Source organism: Symphodus melops (assembly GCF_947650265.1).
Source record: "Symphodus melops genome assembly, chromosome: 13".
Taxonomy (NCBI): Eukaryota; Metazoa; Chordata; class Actinopteri; order Labriformes; family Labridae; genus Symphodus; species Symphodus melops.
Window position 1 is genome coordinate 25,445,081 of NC_136703.1, and position 20,417 is coordinate 25,465,497.

General features: G+C 43.5%; 3 protein-coding genes across 5 annotated transcripts in view; 2 read left to right on the forward strand and 1 right to left on the reverse strand.

The window, feature by feature from the left end:
- Positions 1-3,065: 3,065 nt before the first annotated feature.
- The window catches only part of tmem81 (transmembrane protein 81), a 90,418-nt gene continuing 73,066 nt past the window's right edge, over positions 3,066-20,417 (reverse strand). Inside the window, exons 2-8 of one of the 2 annotated variants that reach the window (XM_079359801.1) lie at positions 5,474-5,538; positions 5,076-5,307; positions 4,844-4,989; positions 4,492-4,607; positions 3,979-4,160; positions 3,398-3,540; positions 3,066-3,324 (exon numbers count right to left, since the gene is read on the reverse strand). In XM_079359801.1, coding sequence (XP_079215927.1) covers positions 3,168-3,324; positions 3,398-3,540; positions 3,979-4,160; positions 4,492-4,607; positions 4,844-4,989; positions 5,076-5,303 — 972 coding nt within the window. In that variant the 5' untranslated portion in view covers positions 5,304-5,307; positions 5,474-5,538 and the 3' untranslated portion in view covers positions 3,066-3,167. Of the gene's footprint in view, positions 3,325-3,397; positions 3,541-3,978; positions 4,161-4,491; positions 4,608-4,843; positions 4,990-5,075; positions 5,327-5,473; positions 5,544-20,417 lie in introns of those variants that run through there. The other variant, XM_079359802.1, reaches the window with a different exon arrangement.
- Positions 5,309-10,420, forward strand: LOC306834061 (ras-related protein Rab-7L1-like). Of its 2 annotated transcripts, none has more exons than XM_079359821.1 (7): positions 5,309-5,384; positions 8,064-8,360; positions 8,519-8,590; positions 8,670-8,851; positions 9,348-9,469; positions 9,744-10,184; positions 10,219-10,420. In XM_079359821.1, exons 2-6 carry the CDS (start codon positions 8,243-8,245, stop codon positions 9,862-9,864), a joined length of 615 nt encoding a protein of 204 aa, XP_079215947.1. In that variant the 5' UTR covers positions 5,309-5,384; positions 8,064-8,242; the 3' UTR covers positions 9,865-10,184; positions 10,219-10,420. The 2 variants fall into 2 exon arrangements, with proteins under 2 accessions (XP_079215947.1, XP_079215948.1); XM_079359822.1 differs by having other exon boundaries at positions 5,332-5,384; positions 8,189-8,360.
- Positions 17,071-20,417, forward strand: part of LOC306834047 (cryptochrome-1-like) — a 20,462-nt gene continuing 17,115 nt past the window's right edge. The window contains exons 1-2 of the mRNA XM_079359792.1: positions 17,071-17,244; positions 19,969-20,132. Coding sequence (XP_079215918.1) covers positions 19,975-20,132 — 158 coding nt within the window. The 5' untranslated portion in view covers positions 17,071-17,244; positions 19,969-19,974. The remainder of the gene's footprint in view (positions 17,245-19,968; positions 20,133-20,417) is intronic.

Genomic DNA, 20,417 nt, shown 5'->3' on the forward strand with positions numbered 1-20,417 from the left:
GCGTCACGTCATCCATGCAGACAGTGAGACGTGTAAATCCAACATGCTTGTATCTTTGCAGTGACTCAGATCAACAGCACATTAGTGGAGCTGTTATGCACAAACATGAATCTGAATCAGTCGGATAAAAATATTCAGGGTTTTTTTCTCTCTCCGTAAACGCAAAATGGCGCTCTGTCTTTGTGAGTGATGAGACATGTTCATTCTTTACTTCTTCCTCTGTCTTGGATGTCGTCTCTGAATCCCGATGATTCGTCTGCACGCCGGCTGAAAGAGACAAAGTGAGCCGGCTTCACAGGCTTTAATAAAGAGCGATGCATCAAACACAACCAGCAGGGCGAAAGAGCACAAAACAACTTTGACAGGCGACACAAAAGCTGAGATGAAACCTTTCTCTGGCCAGTGTGTTTTCAAACAGGATGTTATGAGTTTGTTGTAGAAGAGAAATCAAAGCGCGACCTTGGATGAGGAGGAGTGTGTGGTTAGTTTGCAGGAACGTGTGTGAGACAGCTGCTTGTCTGTAGACGAGGAGTTTACGCCTCCTTCTTTAGTCCACACAAAAAAAATATATTTCTGTTCTTTTCTGCAATTTGAACTCACCCTGTCTCACAGCTCTCCTGAGGTTCGGGGGACTGGAGCTCAGTGGAGTCGACAGGAAGGTTCGGAGGGTTCGATGCCAAGCTCTTGCAGCCACATTTCCGCACGTGACACTTGACCCAGAGTTGCTTTGTTGGCGGCGTAGGAATGTGCATGAATGGATGAGTTACTTCAGACAGTCTCTTTACTCAGCAGTGAATGTGTAGGTATGACCTGCTGGTTAAGGCCTCATGGAGTGTTTTTCCTCCAGGCGGCCGTCTGCTGCTGTGAATTCTTTCAGTGAATTTGAAAAGGATATAAAATATGCTGCCGCTGTAAACGCAACATGCCAAGCCATCAGCCCTTTCATCCTTCCAGAAACGTCCAAGTCAACTTAAACGAACCAAAAAGTCAGCGCTGGCTTATGATTGGACTGCAGTACCAATTTCAAACACTAGGGTGCAGAGTTACACACTGCTCCTTTAAGAAGGAAAATGACAATGACCCTCCAGATTAGAGCCAGTTAGTCCAAATGTAACTCATTCAGAGGGGGGACAAACAAACAGCTGTGATTAATTTTAAATGAATTGACTGAGTGCATCTTCTCTGACTAATTAATGACACCCCCCCCCCCCCCCCCCCCCCCCCCCCCCATACCTGAACGCTCTGTAAAATGCCAGTTTCTGTCGTCACCATCACCTGATCCCACGTGGCGTCCTCTCAGAGTTTTTTGTTTTGCTTTCACATTTGGACGCCTCGGTGGCATTTGGAAAGGAAAAAAAAGAAAAAGAAAAAAAAGTTGCACTCAAATACCCAAAGAGCAGGAGTGTTTCCTGAAAGGTCAACGCTACTTTGCTGCCTTCGCTCTCCTCGCCATCCGAGCTGCCACAACAAACAAAGGATGTGCTTCAGATGAAAAGGTTACCTGCAGACCAACATAGCTGTGATGTTTCCCATTATCTTCACCTTTTTCTGCTGCTGAAAGTGGCACTGACAAATATCTGACAATTGAGGATTTATATTCTCTGTGTTTCATTCTTTGACCGAGGTCTCAGCGAAAAAAGCCTAAAGCCATCCGCTAACGGTTTTAGCCTCTCGGAGCCGTAGCCACCTTTTCAAGGCTTCTGACGCCAACAGCGATCAGCAGTTACAGATTTTTAAAAGATTTTAATTTCCAAAGATTATTCCCATCATGCATCTGGTGGAAATTTACAAGATGAAAATCAACAATGAGCACTGAAACAAAGCAGATTTGTGGCCTCTGTGGCGTTCGAAGCCGTGACGTTAGCAAGGATTAAAGCATTCAGAACAGGCGGGCTGCACGGGTGTCAGTGCTCTGATGCAGGATCATGAAATAAATCTGAATGTTGCAAGCCATTGGTGTAAAAAAATAAAAAGAGAGCGAGAGAGAGAGAGACAGAGAGACGGAAAAATTCTCAATCTGTGTTCACGCTCTGCACTTTTCTCTAATCGTGGTTTAGAAAATGTAAATAAATGGAACGAGAGGTTAAGAGGGAAAATCTCCCCACAGGGAAATGTTGGATCACAGGCCAAACACTCTGAACGCATGATTTGAATGCAAGGATGTGGTGAATTATAGAACTGTTTGATGTATTCTTAAAGGGTCCCTGTGGAAGATTTCACCTTTTAGCTCAAAAGAGCCATTTTTAAACGTGCAAAGCGTGCAAAGCAACCAACATGATGCAGCATTTAATCACCTCCCTATCATCCCAAAATAAATCCTCCCGGATCGATTTATGATCTATGAGGAAACGCATGAATGACGGGCAGCATGTCCTCATTACTGCGTTTGTGTTATGTCCCGGGGGGGTTGCCTTGTTCGCCGCTGCTCCTCCAAACACAGTTTCCTCTTCCTCTCTGGGTCTGTACTCACTGGGATGGTGTCAGTGACTCATCGTGAAAGCTTCCCGCTCATTCCGATTCTCCAGTAATCAGCACTAAAAGAGTTCGAGTAAAGCCTCGGCAGAGGGGAAATGTTCTGTTCTTAACGTGCACAGCGCCACCACCGTTACACATCCAGACATCTGTGTCTTCTATTAGAGCTCGGTTAGTTTTAGGGCGACGTTTCGCTAAATCACTCCTAAGATAAAACTCCTTGCTAGGATCTTTTAAGCTAAGTAAGTAAGCTGCCATTTCCAACCAGCGTTATTTATGAAAGCCTGTATCTTTTCTTTTTTTTTTTACTTTTGCTGCCATAAGATCTTCAAGGGCACGAACGAATGGGGCGGGGCTTATTGCATTTAAAGAGACACACACACCAAAACGGAGCGTTCAGAGAGAGCTGGTTTCTGCAGGGTCTCAAACCTCCTCTGCTGCTTGATTCATGTTATATTTGGACCAAAGCTCAGAAACACTGATGTTTCAATGAGAGCGCAGGGGGGGCGCTGTTTGAAAAGGTGGAGAATATTTCCTCTTTAAGTCGAATGTAACCGAAGTAAGTGGATATTCTTATCCCTCTGGAACGAATATGAGAATAAGTCAAAGTCCTTTTATTCCCCGTGTTCCTCTTTGAGACTCTCTGAGCAGCACTGTAAGTCCATCTGAGAAGAAAACAGAGGAATGCTTCAGTGTCAGATGCATCGTTTTCCTCTTCTTCTTCTTCTTCTTCTTATGAGGATTAGTTCTACCGTCACAGACCTGCAGCTGATGCTTTTCATGATGCAGCCCTGACACTGCTGGCAGAGAGTAAGATTGCATCTCATGGACTGGATTGAAACTGAGAGGCTTCTAAAAAATAAAAAAATAAAAAAAACATGAAACATTCCTCTTCAACAGAAATCGAGTCAGTAGAAGCATTTACTCGGAGTGTTGACACGTCACAGTCGTACCTTTGATGTCACGCGTGCAGACGAACCTCCTCCACTCCACTCCACGCGCTCCCCTCCAGCAGAGTGGCAGCAGAGTGACCACCATGAAGGCCGTCACGTAGAAACAGAACACCCGCTGCATGGTTAAAGGGAGGATAGCTTAAGTTTAACAAACACAAAGAACATTCAGTCGTTATTTCTGAGAACATAGTGGCTCAACTCATGGTCACAGACACAAACCTCTTTGACAAAGAACTGAATCCACATTTTTAAACTGTCAAAAGAATCGCTTTTCTTTTTTAAAAAAAAATCCTACATTGCATGATGAATGCAATATCTGATGAGAAATACATGAATTCATGAATCTACTTTTCTCACTCGATTTCATTTATTCAACTTTAATTCGGAGTTCGTTCTCGACTCTTGGGGGCGTTTACAACTTTTTCAGTCTGGAACTCATCTTCCCAGTTAGCATCACTTGAATGCAGCATAAGTAAATTGGTGAACAAAATTATCATAACAGCATATTTTTTTCATCACTTAACCCTTCGTCAACTACCAAACTTAAACGTACAAAGACGATGTCAGTCCAGTACATCTCTGCCTCGATCGGGTTATTCTGGTTTCCAGCAGACCCCGGCTGGCCTGGAGAACTTCTGTTCAGGTTTAGGACCCCAATCGGCAAAACTCGGATCCCCCAGTAGACCCTCTTTACCCTGCGGAAGGAAGCGTCCTGCACGTCACAGCAGTAAGTTCCTGAAAAATGACACCACACAAAAATAGAAAATGGGAGATTAAACGGCTCTTTACCGAGCTTTATGGTCTTGGTCTTGACTCTGTCTCAATCTCTGAATGTGTTGGTCTTGTCTCAGTCTTGGAGCACTCTGGTCTCAGGTATGTCTTGGTCTTGGTTAGAGTGATCCTGACTACAACACTACCAAAGACAGTAACCAACTAGCTTTGTAAACCAAGCTAACAATAGGAAAGTAGGACGGTCATTGCAGCGTGTTGCTCGTGGGATGTTAGGTCGGATTTTGTCGGTGTTGCTTTCTCGCGTTGCCTGCTGTGTGAGCACAAGTGTGTTTACCTGCGTCCTCCTCCCGAACAGGATCAAGAACCACTCGATCCAGCAGAGGAGCGTCCCAGCGAGCAAACATGTGGTCATTAGAGCTGATTATTCCCCGAGCCAAACGCCAAGACACCCTGAGACATGTGAGGACATAATCTGTCACACTAAACACTTCCAGCAGCCCTGCTCAGAACAGGCTGTTTTTTGTGTCTGTATCTTTAAATATGTAAATGAGCTGTGTCTGACCACGCCCCCTCTCTGGAAGGGCAGTAAAAACACAGCTTCTTTCATCTTACATGGTCATATGGTTGATGGCGGATCAACTGGACCCTGTAGGTCTAACACATAATGTCCCGTCCTTCATGCTCACCTCCAGGAGAACCTCCCCACCGCCTTCATGACGTCTCCCACACAGTCCATCTCCACCTTCTCCCCTGAAGTCACTGTCATGGTCCTGAGTCCACACCGCCACGCCTCCTGACACCTCACCTTTCGAACCCGACACTCCTTCGACACCTGGGATTGTGCCGTTTCACCGTGAAGACAACGGTTAACAATTCATAAAAACTTTATTTCTCTGTAAACATCAGACGTTTTTTTACCTGCTCGTCAGGCTTTCTGCTCGCATCCTCTTCCATGGCTATCTGTCCATCTTTTAGCAGACACAGTGTTTGTGTTTTCACACCCATTCCACAGGTGGCGCTGCAGGGGGAGCTGTCCACAATCACCTCCAGTGGCACCTCTTCCGCCTCCTCCTGTTGAGCTGAGGTCAGAGGGTGAAGAGGCAGGAGGAAGAGGAGGAGGAGGAGCCTGATAATCCCATGTTGCATTTTGCTGATTGAAGATAAATCGGCTGAAAACAAAAAGTCGTTTTAGTTCTCATTTTTTTAAACAACAGTTCAAATCTTCAGGTAAGCTTATTGTCTGTCTTAATGAAGTAATTGCTGTCTTAGCTAGGTGACCGACATATTGAACGACAGAAATCAATCAGTCTGCTCACCTGCAGAGCAGATACTACGACGACACTTTGAGTTTTAACGTCCACTTGAAGCTGCTGTAAAAAAACAAATTAGACAAGCTGTCTGATAGACAAATCCTCAGTTTGTTTTTTTTAAATTGAATTTGTTGTCATGACAACGAGAGTTCCAAGCAGCAGATTGAAAATGTAAAAAAAAAAAAAACATTTATTCAGAATGATACAAACGCAATGAATATAAATCACATAACAACGTAATGAAATGCTCGAGTTGTTATTTAAAGAATCTGACATGACTTCAACAAGCTGAAAATAAAAAGTAAATATCAACAGATTCTTCTTTAACTTCACAACTGGACTGTTGCCAAGCAACCCAAATATTCTAAGCTACTGTTGGTGTCCATGGTTACCATCAAGAAGCCACTCCTTGAACCTTCAACTTTAGTGTGACTTCAGAGTCTGTTTGGAGATTCTTAGATGTGAGATTGATGAACACAGTTCATCTCAGTCAGCTGTAAATGTGGACATCAAGTCCAGTCCCAGTCAAGATCAAGTCCAGTCCCAGTCCGCTCTAGTCCCAGTCCACGTTCATTGCCAGTCCATTCTTATTCCCAGTCCTAGTCCATTCCTAGTCCCAGTCCAGTCTAGTCCCAGTCCATGTCCAGTCCCAGTCCATCCCTTGTCCAGTCCCAGTCCATTCCTTGTCCAGCCCTAGTCCAGTCTAGTCCCAGTCCTAGTCCTAGTCCATGTCAAGTCCCAGTCCATTCCATGTCCAGTCCCAGTCCAGTCATAGTCCAGTCCAGTCTATTCCCAGTCCTAGTCCACGTCCAGTCCAGTCCAGTCAACTGCAGTACAGTCAAGTCCCAGTCCAATCCATGTATGTTGACCTTAAAATGAAGCAGTTATATAAAATATGTTACTTATAAATATGAAAGAATACTTTTTATCGTATTATAACTGAAAACACTTGAAACATGTTTGGATTATGTTTGGGAATAAAATCTAGAAATGTGCAAACAAATTGAATATATAAGTTAAAAGAAAATTCTCAAATATTTGTCATTGTCCTGAAATGTTAAAGGTGCAGTTGCAGTTCAGTTTCTGACCACCTGGTGTCAGTCAAACACTGGAGGATTTTAGATCGCTGTATGTGATTCACATCAAATCAACACTTGATGTCCAAAAGGCTGAACAGATGAAAACCAACCTGTTGCATGGGCAGCATGGTGCAGTTTGTAATGTGACCACCAGGGGTCAGACAACCACAAAGGCTCGGCAGGTACCCAGTACAGCAATCAACACCGTTTAGTTTACTCTTTGTTATGAATATTCAGATTTCATTTTATTATAAAGCAGCAAATACAGTCAATTAATATCAAAATAAGTGTAGAGACAAGGCCAGGAATAAAACACGCATACAAGACCAAATTATGATTTTAAAGAGTGATTTAAAAAAGGGGGGGTGATAATTTGAAAGTAAAAAAACAATGTTTTGGTGTCCTCACTTAGTGAGGTGTGAATTTCTCCTTTACAAGTTTGTTTTTGTAATGAAAGTTCTCCCAATAAAAAAAAATCAAATTATCTTATCTGATTTTTATACCCATCTCGTCCATGTAAACACAGCTCTGACAACAACACAGCCAGCAGGACTCCAGCTTCTCCCTCACTGTAGACAGTCAGGACTCTCACACACATTTACACAGGACACACTGGATTTCTGCTAATTTGATGCGTGAAATGTCACATCATATTTTAAGCCTCAAACAGATAATGATGTAGTTGGTCGTCTTTAGAAAAAAAAAAGAGTTTGGTTTGTTCAGAGGAGTTATTTTAAAACACAAGTGGGACTGGCGCTGATCCCTGGAGAAAGACCAAGACAACGAACACACAAAGAGGACCGACACAAAACAAGTCACAAATAGGACTCGTGCTCACGGCAGCTTCTATCGGTGGCCGAGTTGGCAGAGCAGAAGAACTGAGAGAGTGCTCATTATCCGGCCTCACCGCATGTTAGAATAAAACCGGAACAATGGAAGGAACTGGGATGAGGAGGATGGGACAGAGCAGGAGAGGGTGTGAACTGGAGGATGAAGAGGTGAGGTGGAGGAGGAGAGACAGGTGAGGTCATTTCTCCTCGTTAACTCCGCATCGACAATCAAATGGGCATGACTCAGCTTCTGTGTGGGATATGAGTCAGAACAGCTGGCAACCCAACCAGAGGCAGCTTCAGAGGCGTGTACGGACGGGTGACATGGGCCCCTCTGGAAATCTTATTGGCCGCCCAAAAATCTGAATATTTGATTGGCTATTTGCCTTATCAGAGGCAGTTTTCAAGAGTCACTTTCAGTTGTAAATAAAGATTTTGCTTCTATAGAAATATTTGACTGAGACTTTCTCACTTCCGTGCTGCATGGCGTTGTGGTTTGTTACACACACTGTGTGAGGCATTTGTCAACTTCCTTCACGAGGAAGCAACGGCAGCAGTTTAGAGTGGCACGCAACATAACGGAGGGAGAGTCCACACCGTTGAAAGAGTTCTGAGTTAGAGCGGGAACAAAGTGAGAACAACGGTTTGTCCTCATAATCTTTTTTTTTTTTTTTTTTTCATTTATAGCGAGGAGCTTTTAAAGGACGAGTTTATGGTGGAGAGGCAGTAAAAATAAAACTCAGGTTAAGTACAATCCAGTTGAGTCCCAGAAGGAGAGCCTCGCCTCATAAATCTCATTTCCTGAACATGAGGTTTGGACTCTGAGCCGTTGGTTCGCAGACGGTGTGGTCCGACAGACGGGAGCGATGACTGAACACCTGCTGAAAATCCTGGTTGTCGGGGATGGAAATGTTGGGAAGACGTCTTTTGTGCAACGATACGTCAGCGGGCAGTTCAACAAGTCGTACAAGATGACGGTGGGAGGTACGGCTGTAGTTTGGTTTTTCTCTGTTTTACAGTCATGTGAGTTACTGTTGCAAGCTTTGTCCTACAGTCGACTTCAGGCGCTGTAGGCTGCCGATTCTAAGCTGTGTTCCTTCCTTAAGAAAAGTTCATCACAGTACAAGTTTTTTCCTCTGCAGTGGATTTTTCTGTCAAGCTGCTGCAGTGGTCGGACACCGAGAAGGTCCGTCTCCAGCTGTGGGACATCGCAGGTATAAAGCGTGTTTTCAGCCCGTGGATAAATGACCCTCAAGGGACAGATGCATGCATGTCACAGTGTCCTCTCTCCAGGCCAGGAGCGTTTCATATCCATGACCAGGGTCTATTATAAGGGTGCACTGGGCTGTGTGCTGGTGTTTGACGTCACCAGCTCGTCCAGCTTCCTCAGCTGTCGCCATTGGAAACAGGATTTGGACAGTAAGGCCGTGCTGCCAAACGGACACCCCATCCCCTGCATCCTGTTGGCCAACAAGGTGATTCAGTGCATTTACACTGATGAATTATTTATCATCAAACTCCCCTGGCTCGGGCTTACCGTGAAGGAAAAACATAAATGGATGGAAAAAACAATTCCAGCCCCAGTTTTCCATCGCAATTCATTAATTAAACATTAAAAAAAAAACAAGGAAAGTCAATCTGAAAGATCTTCTTATATCTTAGATATCACTGAATAAATTCTATTCTATTGGGAGCTAAACTGTGTGTAACTCTGTTACTGAACATGCAACACACACATAGGCTGGAACACACACACATGCACTGAACTACTGTGCTCCATGTATGTAACACTGTAAACCCCCCCAAAACATGTCGATGTGTGTAAGATGTCAGTTGTATAGTTTTTTTTTAAATTTCTCTTCTTGCACCTGTGTGTGTGTGTGTATGTGTGTGTGTGTGTGTGTGTGTGTATGTGTGTGTGTGTGTGTGTGTGTGTGTGTGTGTGTGTGTGTGTGTGTGCGTCCTCCACAGTGTGACCTGGCTCAGAGGGTCGTGTCCGCAGACAGCATCGACAGGTTCAGTAAGGCCAATGGCTTCATTGCGTGGATGGAGACTTCAGTCAAAGACAACAAGAACGTGGGAGAGGCCATGAGGTAGCTCAAAGACAGGAGAGGATGTTTAACAGTTTGTCCTGATGAGTCATCTGATGACTTACATATACTATTAACATGTTTTAACCCAGCGCACACACACACACACACACACACACACATTCTCATCGTTCACACGTTATCTCATCACACAGATTTTTTATGAGGTGCCTAGCAAGAAGTCAGAAAGTTTTTCAGGAGTTGCTGGAGAAACACACGACGCGACGATGCAAAGAATTTAAACTCCAGTGACGTAGCGTTATCTGTTGTGTTTTAGGAGGTTGGTGCAGGAAATGTTGATGATTCAGTCCGCTCTGAACTCGCCTCGAGCTGAGCCTCAAGACGACCTCGATCAGCTGGACTCGGAGAACAACAGCAGAGGAGCCGGATGCTGCTGAAACAATCAACAAGGACACACGAACACAGCCAGGCGCTAACCGCTAACGCCGTGGCACAGACTGACCTAATGTCATAAAGTGGCTGATAGAGAGAGTCAAACGACGAGGACGAGGGAAGGAGAGAGAGGGGGATGAAGAGGGAGCAGAAGGAGCAGAAGGAGCAGAAGGGGAAGGTGGTGCGGAAAGCGTCTCGGTGAGAGAACGAGGTGAAGAGCGTGCTCGGTGCAGCCGCCAAGCCACCTCTTCTGACAGGCTGAGTCAGGCAGACACATGGCACCCTTGTGCTAACGATGGGCGTGTGTGTGTGTGTGTGTGTGTGTGTTTTTGTGTGCCTGCAATGCAAATGGTGTGTAGGGGGCGGTGTGTGCATGGAGGCACATGGATGTCCCTGTGCTCCGGAGACATCCAAAGCTCCCACGTAACATGTAAAGAGCAAGCCTTTGATTTGAGCCTCAGAGTTTTATGGTTGTTTTACATAAAAGTGTTTTAATAATTGAGCGATGAAGCCATGTAAAGTAAAGTGCAAAGTGAGCTTTACAAAATAAAAATAAATAAAAATGATGATGCATCTATAAACATGTGCTTTGAACCAGAACCAGAGGGGTCGGGGGTCCTGATAGAGAAAACCCACCTTCGCTCTCCAGCCTCGATTGTTGAAGGATGAGTAGAGGCTTGGCTGACGACCTCCGGGCGTGTGAGGCGTGAGGAGATCGGATATGTACTTTTGGTGCAGGTCCAGAGGCGTGCTTTATAAGAGAACAATAAAGTGTTATGATCTGTATTGGGAGCCAATAAAGGGAAACTGAAGGAGGAGGGGAGAAGGACCTTAGACATTTATATTATAACTCAGTGGACGTAAAAAGGAACCATCAGCTTTCTGCAAAAAAGACCGAAGCGTTGGTTGTAACATAAGTCCTGCGTCTGACAGGGTGAGTAGTTGTTTTTTTATAACTCTTTTTTTTTTTAATTAACAAGACATACAATACAACTTGTCTGTCCAGGAAGTAGTTTTACAGACGTAAGTGTAAAGAGAGACAACAGGAAAACAAACAACAACAACAAACTGAAAACATGCCTAAATGGATCCTACAAAGGAACCATGGCTACCCAATATCCCGTCCCTCCCACTGGCAGAGAAATGAAAGTAAATAAATAATGACAATGCAGTATTTGAATTAATAAGTACTAAAACATTTAATTTATATAAATCAGAAGAAAAAAGTGAGGAGAGTTTTTTTGGGGTGGCCAATCAGATTTCTAAGGGGTCCCCGTGTCACCCCTCTGGACACGCCCATGCCTTGGATCCAGTCTGATAAAACAGAGTTAATAATACAAACATGAGCTTATGACAACACTTTCTTTTTCGTGATATCCTGAATGTACACGACACAGAAACATGATCGTGCTGAGAATAAATGTACTGTTTCTATACGTCCTTTGCAGCTTCTTTAAGGCAGATGGCTCAATAAGCTGTGATAACCATGTCCGCCAACGCTGCCGTTCAGACGCAGTCTGTTAGGACAGCAGCGCCATCAGGAACGTGACACACACCTCAATCTCTGCAGAACGACTCGGACACATTTAAAACTGTTGAATTTGATAACTTAAGTTTCACTGGACTTCAATCAAGAATGAGTTCGAACAGTATTAAAACTTAAGGCTGGAATAAAACGTTACATTTCCAACCACGTTAATATTCTTAGTTCTTAGTATACCTGTTTATTTTAGTAAATGTAAATGTACTTTATTTATACAGCCCTTTACAACAATGCAAAGTGCTTTAAAAACAAGTCAAAGAAAAAATAAAATCCGATACAAAAAAGTTGAATAAAAGTAATAAAATACAGGAAAGTACAATAAGATAAAAGTGTCACCATGCTACTGGGTGTTAAAAGCCACACGAAATAAAGGCTGTATCCAATGAGAGCGAGCAGACTGAGAAGCATCACCAACCAGATGTTGCGTTCACATCCAAGTGGAATAATGACTACCGAAAGGGAAGACCAGCTTGTGGAGTTATGGCACCAACACGATCGTCCTCCATTTTTGATTTTGAGTTTGATCACCAGGTCGACTCGTAGTGTTAAAAATTGGTCTTGATTGGTACCTCCAACATCTAATGCAATCGTTTCTTAAACCTGCATTCTTTCTCTTTTATAGCTGGAACGAAATGTTTGATTGTCCATAAGCAGATAAAAAAAGAACTCTGTTTCTCACCTTGGTTTATGACCTCTGCAGACCCTTTCCTTTCCAACCAATAGTTCTCAGTCACTAGTTGTAGGTCATCTTTTACACAGCATGTTTATTCTGATAAATCCGATTCTCATTTAAAGTCAAAAATAAAATTTTTTTGAAACATCTGGGAGAGGCTGCTGACAGGTTGCTGCCAATACGACCTGTCAAGACAGATTCAGCAGTCCATGCTCTTCTCCAGTCTAGCTTACACCTGCCCTTAAAAACCAAGATGGCGCCGGCAACCATGCCAAAACTCAAACCTCCAAGTCGGTGATCCACAACCGATGGATGATGGATGAGCTCAGTTTGAGCTCTTTGTATGTTTTCTACTTTTTGTGCCTATTTGAGTGGGCTTCATTTCTCATCAGTGACTTGGAAGAGCGACTTGAGCCGTGACTCAGTCGTGCTCGCCATCTCTGGAGAACCCTCAACAAAAATGCGTGGGTTCAAGACAGATGGACTCATAGTCCAAGTAGGGCTTGTTCAGTCATTTCACAATATGTCCAGGGGGGCTCGCACGTCATGTTTATATCCATTCATATAAACGGGGGCGCACAGTGTGTCAGCCTGAGGGCTCTTCAGTTGGAGTCATTTTCTGTAATTGGACACGTTCATGCTGCATCTGAATGTTTTTTTCAGAGGCTCAATCTGTGACGTCACAAATGAGAAGGTGGACCATGATTGAAGACACAGGAGCGCTGTGCAGCTTATGTAGAACGACAGGCCTCATCAACCTGTGAGGACACGTTAATCCAGTGACTGTATGGTGATGAGTGATCTCACCCTTTGGTTTCTCTACGCCACCATGTTGGTTTCCAAATCTGATTCCTACAGATCTGATTGAATCTGAACGTTTCCGTCGCTTCAACGTGTCTTCTGCGTCACTCGCAACGCGACACTGACAAGCCGGGAAGTTTACTTTGAAAACAGCAAGAATCAAAACAAACGTGGAGTAAACAAGCCCGTGGACAGACTGCTCCACAAGACTGTTTGACAACACTTTCCTGGCCGTTACCTGTTATCGTCAATACGGATGGGCAGATCGGATCTGCTCACATGCAATTTGTATCGTGGACAATCAGTCAGGTAGATCGGATTCTGATCGGATTTGGGCGGCAGTCTGAACAAAGCCTGTCTAAAAATGCAGTTAAAGCCAATAAGGGATTAAAGTGTACAGACTAGAATATCTCGGTTTTCATGAGAAGAATTAAAGAAACTTCTTGTCTTGGATGGCAGAATGGTTGAAGACGATGCATCCACTCATCTCTCTTGCAGGCCTCTCGTGACGCTCTGAAGCGGCAGCGTGGGAGGCCTCGCACTGGTTAATGTGGGCGGGCTGACTGAGCGCCCTCTCACATCAAAGCTGTCTTTAGCTCCGAGCAGAAGCCAGAGACAGAAGGAACTGTTCCTCTTGAGTCATAATCACTGGCCACTGCCCCAGACCGCCGAAGATGTGGGTCGCTCAGATTTCATTCAGTTTTTGAGGTGGCCTACTGACTTGATTTCCAGCAGGCTACTTCAATGAGTGCTGCATACAGTCTCCCATGGTAGAACGTCTCTCAGATCAGAGAGTTCATTTAGCGAAGTAATGAAAGCTACTACATCTCCTCACAGGCCCCCAGACAGAGCCATAAAAAATTTAAACATTCAGAGTCAATGACAAAACCACCCTGAATACCAAATGTGTTTAAAAAAAAATTATAATAATATTCACCCTTAGTAAATAAATGAAGGGCTAAATGAGTGCAGAAAATGTGTGCTCAAACAGGCCGTTTGGAGATGTTCCCTTCATGACATCACAAAGGGCAGTAGCCCCTCCCCCCAGGTGGGTGACACTCCCACAGCTAGGTGTTTGTTCTGCCCTCTGAGTCTGCCTTCTCACCGTAAACAATAGGACATGGAGCCAGAAAGCAGCGAGTCCACCCGAGCCCTTCCAGAGAGGGGGCGTGGTCAGACACAGCTCATTTACATATTTAAAGCTACAGACACAGAAACAGCCTGTTCTGAGCAGGGCTGAAATAGAGGGGGTTTATAGACATGATCAAATACAGGATCAGAGTGGATTTACAACAACACACTTCTCACACACACACACACACACACACACACACACACACACACACACACACACACACACACACACTAATGGCATATGACACCACCTCTGCAGGTTGAAGAAAGAGTTTCTCTACAGCACTTCAAAATAATGTCTTCGCGCCACAAGTCCTTGAGACCAGACGTCAGCCCACTGAGCAAAACCTTGACGGATTCAAGGTGATGTGACGCGTCTGGCCTTACCTTTGACCCCGTCCAACAGCGTCAGCAGACAGACAGTTTCTGCATCATGAATTACTGTAGTTACTCCTCCTTTGATGATGATGTGTAGATGATGAAGAGATATCCGCTGACACTGACTTGCTTGTAATGTAAGACATTTATTTACAAAGACAAGAAACAGCATCAGTCCAGGTTAGCCATGGTACCTGGGAGAGTCACCAGCCAATTATCATCCCTCATGAACAAAGAAAGACGCTAGTTTTTATGCAGCATTGGTCAAAGCAACATCAGGACATTTACCACCTTACTTGGCTTTGATCAACAGTTCAGATCAGCGTCTTCTCCGACAGTCCTGCACCCCCCTGTGGTTCCTCAGGACATATAACTTCAAAGATTACAGTTCACCATGGGGGGTGGCTTCTTATCTCCCCCAATGTATCCTAAGGGTCTGTGTTTACTTCAATACCAAACTGTTTATATTTCACAGTCTTAAGGAATGACCCCTAAGAGACCCCTTCATGGTCTCTGACGTTAAACCAATCTCTGACCTTAAGAACACTTGTTGTTTTACCACTAGTTCACATGTTACAGCAGCACACTTACAATTCACATACTTGTTCATATCACATTGTGTCGCATGTAAAACACACTTCATTACGTTAGACACTTTTTTTTATGACTTTAGTTGTTTTTACCATGTGGACGTGTGCTCTGATGAAGGTCACAGGACTTTAAGCTTATCTCTTTGAGGTAGTAAAACAACACAGTGACGTATCTTTGCTGGCAACAGAAGAAAAAAAAAACTCTCTTTCTCTGTAAGGTCCGACTCTTTAATTTAAGTTAATTAGAGACTTCAGCTAATTGTTGACCCTCCCTGAACACACTGAATGACAACAAGCCTGATGTATATCTTATTTACATCCTGTCACCAAATGTGTGCAATATTAATAAATTCCTCTTTTTACTGCCCCCAACACATAAAGCCGAAAGACTGCCCTGCTCTGTGTCACATCGTAAAAATACAAAGTAAGTTCTTGTTGATGCATCGACTTTGGAAAAGTGAGCAGTAAAGAGATTCAGAGAAAAAACAACAAGAGAAAACCACCTCCCAGCAGCTCATGGGCGTTACACTTATATCGTGCAAAGCCAAAGAGTTGTTAACAGAGAGGGGAAGTGTGGAGAACATTTAACACAGCACATGATGTTTGCTTTGTTCACTGCGGCACCTGTTACGGTGGACGTGTTGTGGAGGAAAGCCTATCTGAAGGTTTTTCGAGGAGTACGCAAAAGACGAGCGCAGTTCACAATAAACATCGAGCCAAAGTACGACGTGTGCATTCAGACACGCTTCACTTCACATTCATGTTGTTCATGTGTGAGATGTTTATACTCTGTTATCGGAGTGACAAAGTCAATGTGCGAGCATATTTTATTTATGGTGATAACGCAGGGGAAGGGAAGTGAAAAAAAAAAAAAAAGGTTTAAGCAGTATGAGGAATAAAAATATGCATACTGAAATGGGTGTTGCCCCCCCCCCCCCTCTCTCTTTCTGATTTCTGCCTCTATACACATTGTAAAATAAAGGCATACAAAGGAGGACCCACATGTCCCCTATTCTGAAAGACCTTCACTGGCTGCCAGTGTCCTTTAGGTTCAGGTTTAAAATCCTGGTTCTGGCCTTCAGAGCCCTGCATGGTCAGGCTCCCTCTTACCTTAGTGAGCTGATCCAGCCTTACGCTCCTATGCGAGCGCTGAGGTCTATGGATCAGAACCTGATGAAGGTCCCTCCAGCTCATTTTCGCACACGGTCGTTCCAGGTTGTTGCTCCGAGCCTCTGGAATGAACTTCCGCCATCTTTGCGAAAAGTGTTATATAAATAAAATGTACTTATTTATTTACAAAAATAAATATATAAACTTTCAACATGTAAAATGAAGGTTTTGTCACTGTAAGAAGCCTCACATCACTTGTTGGACTCGCCCAGCCTTTGACAACCTTTTTATTAGTATTATTATTATTATTTAAAAACACAAATAGACACCAGTTTAAACTGATGTGTTTTCCTTTTAAAATTCCTTAATCAGATCTGAAATCAACCATCTTTAAATGTTCATCATCACAGCCTCAGCTTCCACTTTCTGCCTTGTGAATGGACTTCCGCGTTTCCATGCCTTTCAAACGTGACCCGCTATCGTCTAGAAAAAGGGACGAAAACGGACCAATGGGAACGCCAGATTCGTAACACGTCGCCGTTCACGTTTGACAACTTCTATGCTGCCTTCCAGGACTGTGGGAGAAATGAAACATTAGATTATTTTTTTGCGGTTCAGTATAACATCTCCAACTGAGATTATTATCATCACACCTTATTTTTAATCCTTTCAAATCGTCTGATTCTTTTGCCATAGCGACCGTCATTACTTAGTCAGGAAAACAATATAATAATGTTTTAATTCATTAAAAACAGCAAAAATGTTCAAGCAGAATTGATGATTTTGACTCTGTTTAATGGCCAGCATTGCTTCCACACGGAGTCACGCCGTGTTATATTTCTTTCTTAATAATAATATTGATGATAATATTGTTATTTATTGTTTGACGCGTTCAAAAATAAGGGATTGTGTCGTTAACAGTTGTTGTTCTTCCCGCTGTTCCTTGAACGCAGCGCGGTGAGTGGAACGAGAACATGACGCATGCGCAGTGAGCCGAACTCTTATGAAACAAACTAGTGCAGCTCCAGAAGAAAGTAGGTACACCGAGACAGGGACTCACCGGCGTCGAGCACCCAGAAATAAAGCGAAACCTCGGGAGGAAATGCTTCTTTCTTTGGGCTTGACATAAATACCATCGCCGGGGAACCAGTACAAGGTAAGGTTGCTCTTTTTTACTGGTTTAATGGGTTACTTTTAAGGCAAAAACAGCATGTAGAGTCGTAAACAGCGCCACCACTTACATAAGGCTCGCTCTGCTGACCCCGTTTCTCTGCCTTTATTTCTTCTTTCCTTGCCAGAGACTTTAACATAAAAACTATTTTATAATGTCACACCATTTATAAAGCTTTCAAATTGAACAATGACATGTTCCAGCTCCGTCTCAGGTTTTTTATTTTGGTGTTTTTGGTCTTATGAAACCATCATGTCCCTCATTCAGAGGAGACTCAGTGACCTAATTTCCATTTGGAGAAGTCAGAGGAGCCAAACTTCACATTTAACACAAAGATTCATGTTTAAACCTGCATCACCCTGCTTTTTAAAACTCTATAATGCCTTAATGTGAAGTGTGCATGTTTAAGTCTGAATAAAATCACAATAATATGATTGAAATATGATGTTTACAGTCAAGTCTTAGGAGATATTTCACATTTGGACAAGCTTTAAATATGTCACTTAATTTTCTGTATTAAGAGATATTCAAATAGTGTCAGTACTAATCTTTATTTATTTACTGCACTCTGTTCATGTCTTAATTGACTTAAAATCCCCCTAAACCGTGAAACAGTTCATTAAAAGCCTTTTGTTTCTTCACCCATCTGCACTCTTATTTAATCACTATTATTGTTGAGCGTTTAAATCTGAGTGTCCTCCACACTGGGTCAGTGTTTATCTCAATAAGAAGACACAAGATGAGACGTTTCTTAAAGTCTTTTTATTATTATTATTGTTATTATTATTATTATTATTATGAGTGATGTATGACAGTACAAGTGACAGATACATGTAAGGATGTGAACAATATGTGCTAACATTTAAGACTGTATTAACAAGCAGGAACTAATAACTGTGTGTGTGTGTGTGTGTGTGTGTGTGTGTGTGTGTGTGTGTGTGTGTGTGTGTTATGTTTTGTGTGTATGTTCGTCTTTACATGTTGGGGGCAGTAACAGAGGGAGAGAAAAGGGGAGAAGGAAAAATAAATTACTATATAATAATAAATAAATAAAAGCAACATAAAATCAGTGGTGAGGTTTATTCCAACATTTTTCCCCCCTAAAGTTTTATTTTCTTCCAGGACATGATAAACAGGGACATCTAAGACTACTCATCTCTCCTCCACACCCTGCACTGTCCCACTGTTCATATAGCTGCTGTTATAAAACATGTCAACACTGGAGAATAAGAGGAAAGAATCAATCTTCATTAAATATCTGTGCAGGTGATGATTTAAAAATGCCCCCTAGCGTCCACATGGAGGTACTGCAGTCTTCCAGTTTGCAGTGACTAGTTAAAAATAGTCCCGTGTGTGTTACTGATGAAGGCAGCGGCGGTGATTAACTGCTGTCAGGGATTTGATCAATGAAAGGTTGAAACGCCGTCACAGCAGGTTCAAAGGTGTTCAAGAAGATTGCAAGTTTTTTTTAACCCGTCAGGTGAATCATTCGCGGTTAAAAAAAAAAGGGCGAGTGAAGTTTTTGATGGATCTGCTGTCTGCAGGGAAAACAAGTCGTGACGTTCAGACAAATGTGTCACACATTTCTACAGATCCAAAAAGTTTCCAAAGAGCTGTGATGAAACATGGAGCGCCGTGGAGCCCGATAAATGGCGTGCATTAAAAGAGCGTCCAGATTAGTAAATAGACGGGACTCCCCACGTACAGCAGTCCCAGCAGTCGTGGGTTTGAATCCGGCCTCGGCCCACTCGGCTGCATGTCTGCAGCACTTGTGTGATTTGAGTGTGACAGATTTCCTCGCCGCCTGCTCTCTGCGTGTTTTGTTGCGAGCGTTTCAAAGGGGGAAATGTGTCAGGAACAAGCGTGCTTCAACGCTCTGTTGTGATTTTCTATTTTTCTTCTCTTGAATGGAGCCTGCTGGTCCAACAAAAGCGGCGGCTAAATCCCCGCCTAAACCAAATTAACCTGCAGGAAGGCTATCTTCGGCTAGTAATCCGTTTAATTCAGTCGCGGGCTGCACGGGCTGCCAGGGACGTTCTGTTTTTATTTCACCGCCATCAGCTGGTGTGTTCTTCCAGAGCCAGCTGTGACGGGAATAACCCGACCTCCTGTCAAATCCATATCGGATAAAGTGCTGAAAGATGAAGGCTTTCCTCACATCGTGTTAAAACTTCTAAATCCTTTCTATCCCCTGATACCGGCCCTTTAAATCACTTATCCATCCCATAATATGTCACGTATGAGAGCCCCATTTATTCGGCTCCAAAACTCCACATGTGGTTGACCTGTGAAGACCGTGATCAGGCACGGCTCTCTCCTTCTGCTGCATGCTTTCATTTAAACGTTAAGAGCCGAGAGAACGCGATGTTCCAACGTCCCGAAACGGCGAGGTGTGCGCCTCGGGGCCGTCCGGGGAAATAATTTACAAAGCATTGTGAAGTGTACTTTGTGCAATCATCCCGCCCACATAAGAGTCTGTCACCACAATAAAAGAACAGCTGAGATTTGAATGTAGCCTAAATCATTGCAACGCCCTCCTGGCACATTTGGATTTTATCAATGGCGGGGGGGAAAATAATCACGAATAACAGCGGAGACTCTTCTTGTTTTTTTTTGTTGTTGTTTTTTTTAAATGTGTATATAAGTGTTTGCTCGTCAAAGGTTAAGTTATATTCAACGTGTGCTTCTTCTCCTCTTACGTTGCTTCAGAATAAGATGGCCCCTAACTCCATCCACTGGTTCCGCAAGGGCCTCCGTCTCCACGACAACCCGGCGCTACAAGAGGCGGTCAAAGGGGCGGGCACCGTGCGCTGCGTTTACTTCCTGGACCCGTGGTTCGCGGGATCGTCCAACGTCGGAGTCAACAGGTGGAGGTAGGACGAGTCTTTTATTCCTTGTTTTGAAATCACCCCCCAAAAACACCCGGCCAACTCCTAAAGCTCTTTCTCTTCAGACAGTTTTTGGTTGGGTTTCTTCAGTGTTTGGTAATTTTCAATTAAAAAAAAAAAAAAACAGTCTGTAATTTAAAACAACCCAAGGTTAGAATAAGTACTGGGAACAGACTCTGCTTTTTTTGTTCTTGTACAGTGAAAACAGTCAGGAGCAGAGGAGAAAAAAAAGAGTAGAGCTGCAGTACCTCGACACGCCACATGATGGCA

Bases quoted from the DNA above. Each gene is read 5' to 3' on its own strand.
- LOC306834061 (XM_079359821.1), top strand. From the start codon at position 8,243: ATGACTGAACACCTGCTGAAAATCCTGGTTGTCGGGGATGGAAATGTT. The intron at 8,591-8,669 runs GTATAAAGCGTG...TCCTCTCTCCAG, and splicing joins CCAGCTGTGGGACATCGCAG to GCCAGGAGCGTTTCATATCC. The intron at 8,852-9,347 runs GTGATTCAGTGC...CGTCCTCCACAG, and splicing joins GCATCCTGTTGGCCAACAAG to TGTGACCTGGCTCAGAGGGT.